This window comes from Protopterus annectens, chromosome 7.part0 (assembly GCF_019279795.1).
Source record: "Protopterus annectens isolate FY-2018-M chromosome 7.part0, PAN1.0, whole genome shotgun sequence".
Lineage (NCBI taxonomy): Eukaryota > Metazoa > Chordata > Ceratodontiformes > Protopteridae > Protopterus > Protopterus annectens.
In genome coordinates this window covers 462,025,587-462,037,524 of record NC_056739.1, presented here as the reverse complement: position 1 = coordinate 462,037,524, position 11,938 = coordinate 462,025,587, and the positions used below count along the sequence as shown (strand labels likewise).

The following is an 11,938-nucleotide window of genomic DNA, read 5'->3' as shown; positions in this document are numbered from 1 at the left end:
TTCTAAGAAGATGATTGAAACTCCTGATAAATTGAGTGTGCTGTCTGAGAAGATAATTAGATTATCATAATATATAATTAGTACCTGGTAATATTAAGTTTTACAGGCTGAAAAAGAATTGACCCTTGAGCTGCCATATTTTGTTTGACTTTAAAAGTTGTGTTTCTATGGCCTTCTTGTTTTATTGGCTATTATAATTTGTGTCTTTGTCATTTCTGTTGTTTGCTTATGTGGATGATGCCTGGTTGGATAAGAGAGTGTGAATATGAGAGCCATACCTTACATATTGCATACTTTCTGGAGATTGTGTTAAAAGTGGGCTGGGAAATGAACACTGAAAGCTTTAAGATGAGAATTGTTGTGGAAGGGATTATGTCTTAGCTAAAGACATCTTTTTTTAGCAGACTGAATATGCATTTTAACAAGGCGGGGTAATGGATAAGGCAGGTGCATTCCTGAGTTCTTGAGATAATTGCTTTTATTAAAGAATAAAACGGTATATTTGACTAATTTTAAGTTGTAGGGTTTCATTTTCTGAGTAAGGTGTTGCCTTTACTTTAGGTTTTAGAAACAAGTTGTGTAAATTAAGTTTGTGTACGTTGGCAGTATTATTTTAATCTAGTTTGACTTGTGGGTTTGGATGGAAGGAAAGAAGGTAGCACAACGTAGGTTATTGTTTACATGTTTTGAGTTTTTGTTTGTGTGGGTATGATTCTTCTTTGCTGTGTAGATTATTCAGAATATTTGTATGCTTCTTGGTTTGCGAACTGAAAGGTTGGTGTATGCTTACAGGATTATCATGGAATAAGTTAAAGTAAATGAGGTGGATTTGATTTTATGTTTATAGCAATGGAGAACTGAGTGAGAAACAGACTGTTACTTTTCAAAAGCATTATGACTCTTTGGATAAAAGTGTTAGGTGCACTCCAGACAGTTATATCGACAGGAAAATATGAAACATGTTCCTCATGTTGGGGACGATAAATTTTAGACTTTATATAAGTATTTAAGACAGTTATGTGTACACATGACATGTGATGAGGTCTGCTCAGGAGACACGTAATGGGGGGAGGGGGTATTATCATCACCACATGAAGTCCATGTCAGTGTGACACGCAGTTAATGTTATGTTCAAGTAATGTCCATTGTCACTGTAATTATGTAACAAAATATGAGGAGGAGAAAAGATGTAACTCCTGCTTTACTTAACTGTGAAACCAGACAAAACTGCACCGAGGTGTGTGTGTGTGTGTGTGTGTGTGTTTATATATATATATATATATATATATATATATAGAGAGAGAGAGAGAGAGAGATAGATATCTACACATGGATAACTATTGATAATTCAGTTTTAGCTGTCATACATATCATCAGTACTTTGTTGATTTCTGTCTTTTTTTCCAATGTTTTAAGAAATTATAAGAAAATTAAAGGTCAGCATGATCGATCAGCCATATATTTCTCTCAGTTAATGCTTTTAATGTTTCATTTTAGACCCCATTAATTTATCTTTACTGTTTAGATCTGGTCTCAGAAGAATAATGTAGCATTTTGGGAAAAATATGCAGATAAGCATCCCAGCACTAGATGCCATGATTGCAAATACCTCAACTGCCACTGAATACTTTCCTTTTGTGCTCAGATATGCTGGGATAAAAGAAAGCCAAACACTAGCAAAAACAAGCATGCTGAATGTAATGAATTTTGCATCATTGAAATTATCAGGTAAATTCCTTGCAAGAAAGGCAATGATTAAACTAACAGTGGCAAGAAGGCCCATGTATCCCAGCATGCTCCAGAATGCAGTCACTGAACCATCATTGCATTGAAGAGTGATTGTGCCTTCTCCAGATTCCATATTAGATTCAGGGAAAGATGGAGAAAAAAACATCCATCCACCACAAATGAATAACTGAATTAAAGTACAACCAGATACTACAGAGCTTGGCAGTCTCATTCCAAGCCATTTTCTTAAGTTACTTCCTGGTTGAGTAGCCTTGAAGGCAATAATAACAATGATAGTTTTGGCAAGAATACAAGAAATAGCAAGAGAAAATACAACACCAAAAGCTGTCTGACGGAGAAGACATGTTAATCTTGTGGGATTTCCAATAAAAATCAAGGAACACAGGAAACACATCATAAGGGTAAGAAGGAGAATAAAACTGAGTTCACGATTATTAGCCCTTACAATTGGGGTCTCTTGGTTCTTCATAAAAATAAAAAAAATAGAAATAGTGATGACACTGAATGCACAGTTTATGGCAGCTAGGGTTGATCCCAGAGGTTCTTCATAAGCGAGGACTTCAGTGAGTTTCTGAATGCACTTTTCTCGCCTGTCATTAGACCATAATTCTTTTGAACATTTCAAGCAGCCTGTAGCACCTGTAATAAAATATGCAAATAAAGAATGACTGTAATCAGGAGACACAACAGTGCATCTAAGTTCTAGCAAACATTTAAGTGCAAACTATTGTCTCTTTTCAAATCCAGAAGGTAAACTTCAAATATCCAGTGTGGGAACTAAAATTCCAGGCTTTGACTAATATAATATCACTGACATTTAGCATGAATATTAATGTATATTATTACATTTATTTTACCCACAAATCTATATTGTTGTTTTCTAAGGAGACTACTTACTTGACATCAAATACACAAGAATGTGTTATTCATGGAGATAATGTTATTTAACAGGTACTGAATGTACTCAGCATGCAGACTTGGTTCTGAAACCTGGAGGTGTGATGTTATGTATAGTACATTTTATGTACTGCATTATAGTTTAACTTAATTGTTTGTGTCTTTTGGCTTTTCCCGATTAGGGGTCGCCACAGTGGAACTCCGGTCCGCTAATGATTGGCAGTAGATTTTTATATACTGGCTTGCTGGGCCTAATGCACAACCGTCAGCGAAGGAAGGCCCATTCACGCATGTCGCCACACAGAAGACGCTCTAACTGAGAATCGAACGGGCAACGTCTAATTGTGAGATGACAACGCTACCGCAGCACCACCACCGTAGTTATAGTTTAACTTATAAAAATATATAAGAACTTGACTTTTATGACTTGCAGTACAAATAAGGTCCATTTCATTCCAATCTTTTATTTACTTCCATGGACAGCAGCCATTATCTAAGCACAGTTTGCAGCTCTTTGTAAAGGATCTCTTAATTATAACAGAAATAAGAAACACTGCTTACTATTTAAAAAATCTTTCTTCTTAAATCAGGGATTCTTCTTTCTGGCAAGGCCTTATCTGACAATTGTAATTTATCACTCTAACACCTGTTAAACACAAGACTGGTAGGTTGCCTCTGTAGTATACTGGTCAGATGAAGAAGTTCATCCTTCTGGACATGTGGTCTTGTAACTCTTCTTAGGGCTCTGGATACAGGTCTATGATTCAGCTCTTCATCTTGCTCAGGTGCCTCCTAGGTACTGACTCACAGGTACTCCATCATTCTCTCCTCTGCAAACTCAAAGTGTCATCTCATAAGCTTTCAGTCAGCCCATTCATGCCCTGCCCTTACTGAGAGTTACCACAATCTGCTATGCATTACATTTGGAATTGCCCTCCTCCAATTTTAGAAGCAGAGAATTTCTCTAAAGGATTGTGTCCTGCAGATCCTTAAGGCATCCGTGTTCATCCCAGAACTTGATAATCAGCATGTCAAGGATTCTGGCACCGAGGACTGTCCCCGGATCCCCCCCAAACTTTCAGTTGAAGAACAAAAGAAGAATAAAATGAAAGCTCTTTGGACTTGAGGACATGAACAGCTTGCTTCAGATAGTGCCTCAATGCCTGCCGCACACAAGAGTTCTAAAAGAAAATGCAGAAATTCAGAATACAAATAATATATACCAGTATTCAAATGCCGACAATGCTGTTTCAAGTTTGGTATGGATGATATGCTGAGATTTAAATAAGTGGCTTGGCCGAAAACCAGAAGAGAGAATCTCTGTAGTCTCTGATGATGATATACAAACCCTTTCTTGAACCTCTCTTCACACCTTAATGTTTAATAAAAGAGTATGATGCAGTACAAAAGGATCTAAGCACTGGGCTTTTGGGAGTCTCACCTGATGTTATGTTTTCCTCCTTTGCTCATTGCATTATAATAATGTAATTCGCTGATTACCCTGGGGCAAGTGTATCTGTTCCCTAAAATGATATGACCCCAAAGTTTTAAATGTAAAAGTAGAGTCTTAAAATATTATCCAACAGCCTTTATTCATGGCTAGAACTTTTCTGAAGTGAACTCTCATAGCCAAACACTCATTTACTGTTGCGCATTAACAAAAAACTTGCTTTAATATTTTTTTTATTATAAATTGAAGCATTTGTTAATGTAGATATAGTACTACTTAGAGTATTAGTTGGGCCAGGTAGAAGGATCTCCTCACCAATTTTGTGACATGACAGTTGGGTTTATTTTTGAATTTTCCATTATATTTGGTCCTGCTGAGGACTACCTAGCATATGCTGTTTAGTAGTTGTGAATATAATGTTGAGGTGCTGGTTGACAATCAGACTGCATGGAAACTGGAACTGGAAATATTACAAAAGAATTGTGAATGCTCTTTATAAAGTTTTAGCAGATATGCCTTTTTAAAGCCCTTGAATCTGATGCATTCACTGTGGTGGTGTTAGCGTTTGAAGTCTTGATAGCAGACATCACTGAATTATGACTGGTTATGACCAGGGGTGGAAATACAGTAGGAGCAGTGCACACAATGATCCTGTTGGTTAGAACAAGATCTAGAATATTAGGTTCCTTATAGCCAGGATGACTTTTTGTTCCATGGACTTAGCATTTGTTAGGTTAGGGAATCATTGAGTATGACAGTATTAGTAGGTTAGCATTCCATTTCAGAGCTGGGTAACTGAAATCCCCTAATATTAAGGTGTTTTGAGCTAACACATTTAGAAAATGTTCATGATCATCAGGGTATATAGACGGTGATTTATAACATGCTATAAAATGATAATTTAACTATTCTTGAGTGAGCTGGACCTCAGTAATTCAGATTCTGGGTCATGGAAATCAGTCTGGACATAAAGGGTTGCTGACAAATATTGACATCCTCCACAGCTTCCTAAAGGCCTAAAAGCATGATAGAGATTTAATTTTGAATGGAAGGAATGCTGTTGAAACCGGGTCTCTGTTATCACACAGACATGGATTATACTCAGGTTGTGGGGTGCTTCAAGATTCTATAACTTAAGACTTCTGGCATTGATAAGAGCAGCCTTAATATGGCCAGGAGCTGGAATTTCTGTGGTCCTATTAGCTGTATTAGGATGTCCAATAGATGGAATTTGCCTAAAAATATGTACTATGGGGCAGGCAAAACTTTGGCCTGTATATGGCAGCCATAGCAGGAAATGTGCAGGATATCCTTTATGAAGCATGTAGGTCTTTTAGCTATCTCTTCCCAAGCTGACCAGTTACTAAACCAACAATTTTTTTCTTTAAATATAGGCATCATTCAAGGGGAAGGTATGATTCTGTTAAGGATCAGAGTCTTTCCTGCTGTAGACACATATATAACAATATCCAGTATGTCTCCCTGAATGTCTTCCCATCTTGAGTGCTCCAAGTTATTTCTACCCAAATGGTTCACTGACGGGCTGTAGCTGAATTTTTCTAGGGTGAGGTACTTACAGACTTTTTAACATGACATATTCTTGGTGCAAGAAAGACAGCTATCACCATGTTCTTATTCATTCTGGTGAGTGCAGAGTCTGTATACTCAATGATGGAGTCACCACTTGCTAGGCCATTATTATTTGTACATGCAGACTTAGTGGAAGCAGAAGGTTTGTGGTCTGCACCCTTGTGTCTTTATGCTATGTGTACAGTGTGAGGTGGGTAGCGATGTGTTACTTCTTTGCAGCCGAGGTTTTCTTGTTCTGATTATAGGAGGTTTGTGGAACAATTTCTTGACATCCTCAGGAAATGTGGGGTTGATGTCCTCATGCAGAGGTGTAGGCAGAGAGGTTCATTTACACATGTTAGAATGGTGATTACTACTGAAATTTAAGCGGATTTCAGATTTCAGATTGACAACTCGAATAACGTAAGTAAGACTTCACAAAATTATTCTTCATGTAAAGAGAGGAGAAAAATGCTTATACCATTTTTTTCCTCATTAATTAAAACATCCAGGAAAGCAATTTCATTGCAACTGTACATATGAGTGCATTTAACAAACACTAATGCATTAAAACAGAAATGTAATTGTCCCTAAGACTCTCGCCATACAAAGAAAGGATCAACTGATTCACTTTTAATAATAATTTTGTAATAGCCAGGTATTACATGTGTAAGTATCTGTGAAAATAGTCTATATGTTGTCTGCAAATTGAGTCTGGAGATACGGAATTTCATTCAGTTTTTGCACTTGTGTGATTTCTGAATGACAATAAAGTTTACTTTGACTTTGCCTTTTAAATCCAAAATTAAAACAATATTCAGAATGCTTTTTGATGAGGCCACATTTCAGTTAATTACCAAAATATGAGTTTAGTTTTAGATTCAGGATACACATTTTTTAAACTGATTTCAGCTTAATTCCTATCAAAATAACAGACTTCAAAATGTTGATTTTTTTGAATTACCACTGACTACATTTTTGTTTAGAAATCAAAATCTATTTACCGCTGTCTTTTCTGCAGCTTGATTTAAGAAACTTTTCTCACCAGTTTGGTTGGCAATCTCTCCTTTGGAACACATGATGCAGTCAAAACAGCAAATGGGTTCACCTTGTCGTGTGGCTTTTCTGTGACCTGGTGGACAATTTTCACTACAAACCGAATGTGGAACCTGACCCTTTGGAATAAAGACAGGGATGTTAACAAACTGAAAACTAAGACTAGGCAATTTTCTATTAGAACATTCAAAAAGCTATGTGGTCTGGGAAAAGTACAATGAATACTGGAATGTATTAATTTGAAATTTATTCTCAACAGGACCTTGACTCCATTTGTAATTTAGATTATAGGGTTATAAATGGTACTCCCAGTAAAGAACATGCAATGGTGGGATGCAGCTAATGAGAAAGAAATTCATGTATTTGTATCTGCACCTGACCTCTTCTAAAGATGAATAAGATATGAATAAGATATGCTATACCTACGTGATCCTCAACAAGAAATGTCATAGTTAATCAAAATTACTTTTTTCAAGGGGGTAACTTCATAAGAAGGCTTGGTAAACAATAAAGCACAGATTTCTTGATTTGAACCTTGGCTTAAATTATTTATGTGCCTTTAGAATGTATGTTTAATGCCAATTCAGGCTTTAGGTAACTATATAGTATCACCTGACTCTTCTGGGTTTTCCACTGAAAAACAGTCTAATACTATGGTTTATGCGACATGTCTGCCTAATTTTCATAAATGTAATGGAATTTAATTCTGCAATTAACATTTCAACCCCTTTTACACAAAATCATCTGATTTTTACAGGATTTTGTGAAAAAGAGAAGAAATTGTAACTATCTTCATCCACTTTACTGCATTTGTGGAGTATCAAGAGGGAAGTGAACTTTTTTTTTTTATTTTTAAATTAAAACAGATATAAGTATTTTTAAACAGGTTCTGTTTTAAATTGAGGGGACTACATGTCAAAAGAAAGTATCACAAACACCCCCTAGTATACGTGCTTAGACACTGAATGGGGGACACTGGCTCCATGTATAAGGAAAGCAACAGTAGTGGTTTTCAAAGGGCAAACAGGGCTAAGAGGACCTAGTTAATGTTAAACATATCTCACTGTGGAGTGCAGATATGAAGATATCGATATCCACCAAGATGTTGGCAATGTCATTAGACAGGGGTCTGCTGAAAATAGTGATGCTGGCACAAGCAACGTCTGTGAAAGGGAAATTATTAATGCACCAATGAAGGTAGTTGACGAAATATAATTAATAAGGATAGATTATGATTTCATGGGGCAGTGGTAGCCTTGTCTGGTATTCAGAAACCTTCTGAAGTTGTGACCAGAGATGTCCTGTTTGTGCTACTAGAGCAGATGATAGCAGATGAGGATTTTGTGAGAAGAGTAAGGGCACTGCATTAGTCACCCTCAATGCAAACTCAGGCTATGCATTAGTCACCCTCAATGCAAACTCAGGCTATGTAGGTGCAGTTTTCACTTCTTTGCAAGTGATCTTATGTTCCTATTTAAGAATGTAGGTGGAATGCTTTTGGTGTATACCTCTCAACCTCTTAGAGCAAGAAATCTGGACAAAACCATAAATAAAAGTGGGATAAAGGCCCAAAAATAGGGACAATTTATAAATATTGTTCTTATAAACTTAAAAAGTTGATAGAATAACAGGTTTTGCATTAGCATTAATTTTCTGAATGGTGTGAAGTCTGAAACTCAAATGTCTGCCATTATTTTTTAACTTCAGTCTTTAATGATTTGCCACAAATTTGCCAGAAAACCACAATTTTATGAAAAACAGACCAAAAATATGAGGCAAAAATCTGGACGTTCTGTGAAAATCTGTACAGTTGAGAGGTATGTGGTGGTTTTGGATATTTTTCTGGAGAAGGGAAGGTAGACAGATCTTAGGTATCACCTGCAAAAAATCTGTGGTTGCTATGGAGGGTAATAAAAAGGGGATCTGGATGGCAGCATATATGCTATGGGGAGTTAATTCTTGCAGAGTACTTTGTAACTGACATTGTGAATATTAGGGAGAGGAATTAGTATGAAACAATTCATGAAATTGTGAGTTTAGGTAGAGTGGTAGATGTAAGTCTGGATGTGGCAGGATCAAAGTGATAATTTTAATTATTCTACATTAGGTGCTTCATTTGTTAAGATATGTGGGGAATACCATCTAAGGAGAAGCCATTTTAAAGGATGGAAGACATTTGTAGTAGAGTTTTGTGGAAACCAAAGGGGAGTCAAACAGGTGAGAGCAGACTGAGAAAGAAGAGGAAAGTTGGGGTGGATAGTGCCAGATTTTGGCTGGTATGCTGCAACTATGAATGAAAACCAGAAGATAAGAGACAGAATGAACAGTAAGGTTGGATAATATGGGTAATGGGCTTGAGACTGTTTGTGTGGTGCCGAATTAGGAAAGTGGAGGAGTGGTCACCAAGACTGTCAGGTAAGCAGCCTGCTAGGTAAGAGTGAGGGGCTTTGTTGACTGGGATCCAGTCAAGTAAGTTATAATTGTTAGGGTTTTTGTTGATTCAGGTAGAAGATTGGATGAGTTGAGTGAACCCATGGAGATTAAGGTAAATAGTTGGGAGATTGTTATTACAGGATAGCCAGTTGATGTTAAAGTCACTGAGAATGATGGTTTCCTGGGGTAGAGATAGAGTAGCCCAGCTCAAGAGATTTACTAGGGGTGTAATATTTTGCCCTGGTGGGAAATAGCATCCTATGATATTGATTGTTTTGTTTGGGTTTAGTTTGAGATTGGCATAAAGGATTTCTTCATTGTTGTGGTGAGGGGCAGATGTGTTCAGGAGTTGAATATTGAGGTGGTGTTTAAATATCAATGCTACACCACCTCCTTTTTTGGACAATCTGTCTATGCGAAGAATGTTGTATTCAGGTGGAAGTATTTCCTCACTTTTGATGTAAGGTTTGAGCCAGGTTTCAGTTAGGAAGAGAATATCTGGGGAATATGTGCTTATGCTGACATGTAGTTCTTAGATTTTATTGCAAATGCTTTTGATGTTTAGAAACATTATAAGTAGGTCTGTTGTTTTTTTGTTGGCTAGGAGTTGAATTGCAGGGGGGAGGTTGCTTGGACTAAGGTTTGTGGTTGGGTTGGATTTTGGAGGACCAGGGTTTGGATGAATGTCTCCATTGAGGGCTAGTTTGTAGAGGGTGTTTAGGATATGTTTTATATACATAGTAAATTGCTTATGGTATCTTAGGGATATTTTATTTTTGATTGTGTTAGGTGTCTGGTAATGGAGTGTGTGTATTGGGAGGATGTTTTTGGTGGCAGGGGTTGTGTAGTTATAGTGTAAATGTTTGAGGGAGGGTGTTGAGAGAGTACAGTGCAAGTTGTTGGGGCATGTGACTGTGTAGCCTTGGTAGGATGTAATGTGAGCTAGAACTATGCAGGTTAGGATTGTTATTATACTAGGTAGTAGCATGATTGTGTTGGATGTAGGGGGAGGGGTGACTAGTGGTGTAGCCTAATTGGTTGTGATTAGGGGTGGGGTTAAGGCTAAGAATAAATGTAGAGGTACTGGGGGTGGATGGGAATAGGGGGCAGGCAAGGGAGCGAAGTGAGTATAGCGAATGGAGTGGGCTAGAACCCCCCAAGATAAAGATTGCAGGGTAGGTGTCTCATCATCATCTTTCATCTGTTCCCGTTAGGGGTTGCCACAGTGGATCATCTGTTTCCATTTCTTCCGGTCCTCTGCATCTTGCTCTGTCACACCAACCACCTGCATGTCCTCTCTCACCACATCCATAAACCTTATCTTAGGCCTTCCTCTTTTCCTGTTACCTGGTAGCTTCATCCTTAGCATCTTTTTCCCAATATACTCAGCATCCCTCCTTAACACATGTCCAAACCAATGTAATCTTGCCTCTCTGGCTTTGTCTCCAAACCTTCCAACCTGGGCTGACCCTCTAATATGTACCAAATGAAAAAGAACCAATGAAATAAAATCCACTGCAACCTTGGCACCAAACAGTCCGATAAAAAAGCTGAACGCAGGTTTATTAATTTAACAGCAAGCGTTTTCACTACAAGACACTTGCAGCTTCATCAGAGAAAAAGAACAAATTAAACCAAGAACACCTAGCCTAAATAGAATTAGGCAGGAAATTACATAAAAAATGTCAGATAACATTTCTGCGGTTTTAAAACTAAGGAGTTATATGAGATAACACACTAATATGATGTCCAGAGATGTTTGTCTATTGTATTTTATACACTTTTTCCTGCTTGTATATTTAATTATATATTTTTAAAAATAACATAGATTTTTTAAAACAACATAGATTTTTTATACTATCTGTTAGATTATTTGTTACCTTTTAGGTAACTATTAGATACTCATACCTACTATTTTTTAATTTATGGTTGTTGCTTTTTGTTTTTGTTTTTGCAATAATCTATGAGTAATGTTATGTGAGATCTGGTGTTAATGTTTTAAACTTCCCTTGTGTAAGTCATTATGCAAGGGAAAGTTTAAAAATACATTATTTTAAATATGTAGGCACATATTTCTACTTTTGGTTTATGAAGTGTGATTACGCTGTGGTTCTTAAGTTATTTGAGCATTGTTTTAATGGTATTTTGCTGATTTAAATTTATGTGACTTTTTTATGTCATTTCCTACCTAATTCTATTTAGGCTAGGTGTTCTTGATTTAATTTGCTCTTTTTCTCTGATGAAGCTGCAAGTGTCTTGTAGCGAAAACGCTTGCTGTTAAATTAATAAACCTGCGTTCAGCTTTTTTATCGGACTGTTTGGTGCCAAGGTTGCAGTGGATTTTATTTCACTGACTCTCTAATATACTTATTCCTAATCCTGTCCACTCTCGTCACACCCAATGCAAATCTTAACATCTTTAACTCTGCCACATCCAGCTCTAACTCCTGCCTTTTCGTCAGTGCCACTGTCTCCAACCCATATCACATAGCTGGTCTCACTACCCTCTTGTAGACCTTCCCTTTCACTCTTACTGGTACTCATCTGTCAAAAATCACTCCTGACACTCTTTTCCACCCACTCCATCCTGCCTGTACTCTCTTCTTTACCTCTCTTCCACACTCATCATTACTCTGAACTATTGATCCCAAGTATTTAAACTCATCCACCTTCGCCACCTCTACTCCTTTCCTCCTCACCATTCCTCTATCCTCCCTCTCATTCACATACATATATTCTTAGTCCTGATGACCTTCATTACTCTTCTCTCTAGAGCATATCTCC

The 11,938-nt window shown here is 37.2% G+C and overlaps 1 protein-coding gene across 1 annotated transcript in view; it reads right to left on the bottom strand.

Moving 5' to 3' along the window:
• Positions 1-1,480: 1,480 nt before the first annotated feature.
• LOC122805984 (vomeronasal type-2 receptor 1-like) overlaps positions 1,481-11,938 on the bottom strand; it is a 136,927-nt gene continuing 126,469 nt past the window's right edge. The window contains exons 6-7 of the mRNA XM_044076223.1: positions 6,702-6,834; positions 1,481-2,379 (exon numbers count right to left, since the gene is read on the bottom strand). Of these exons, the coding sequence (XP_043932158.1) occupies positions 1,481-2,379; positions 6,702-6,834 (1,032 nt within the window). The remainder of the gene's footprint in view (positions 2,380-6,701; positions 6,835-11,938) is intronic.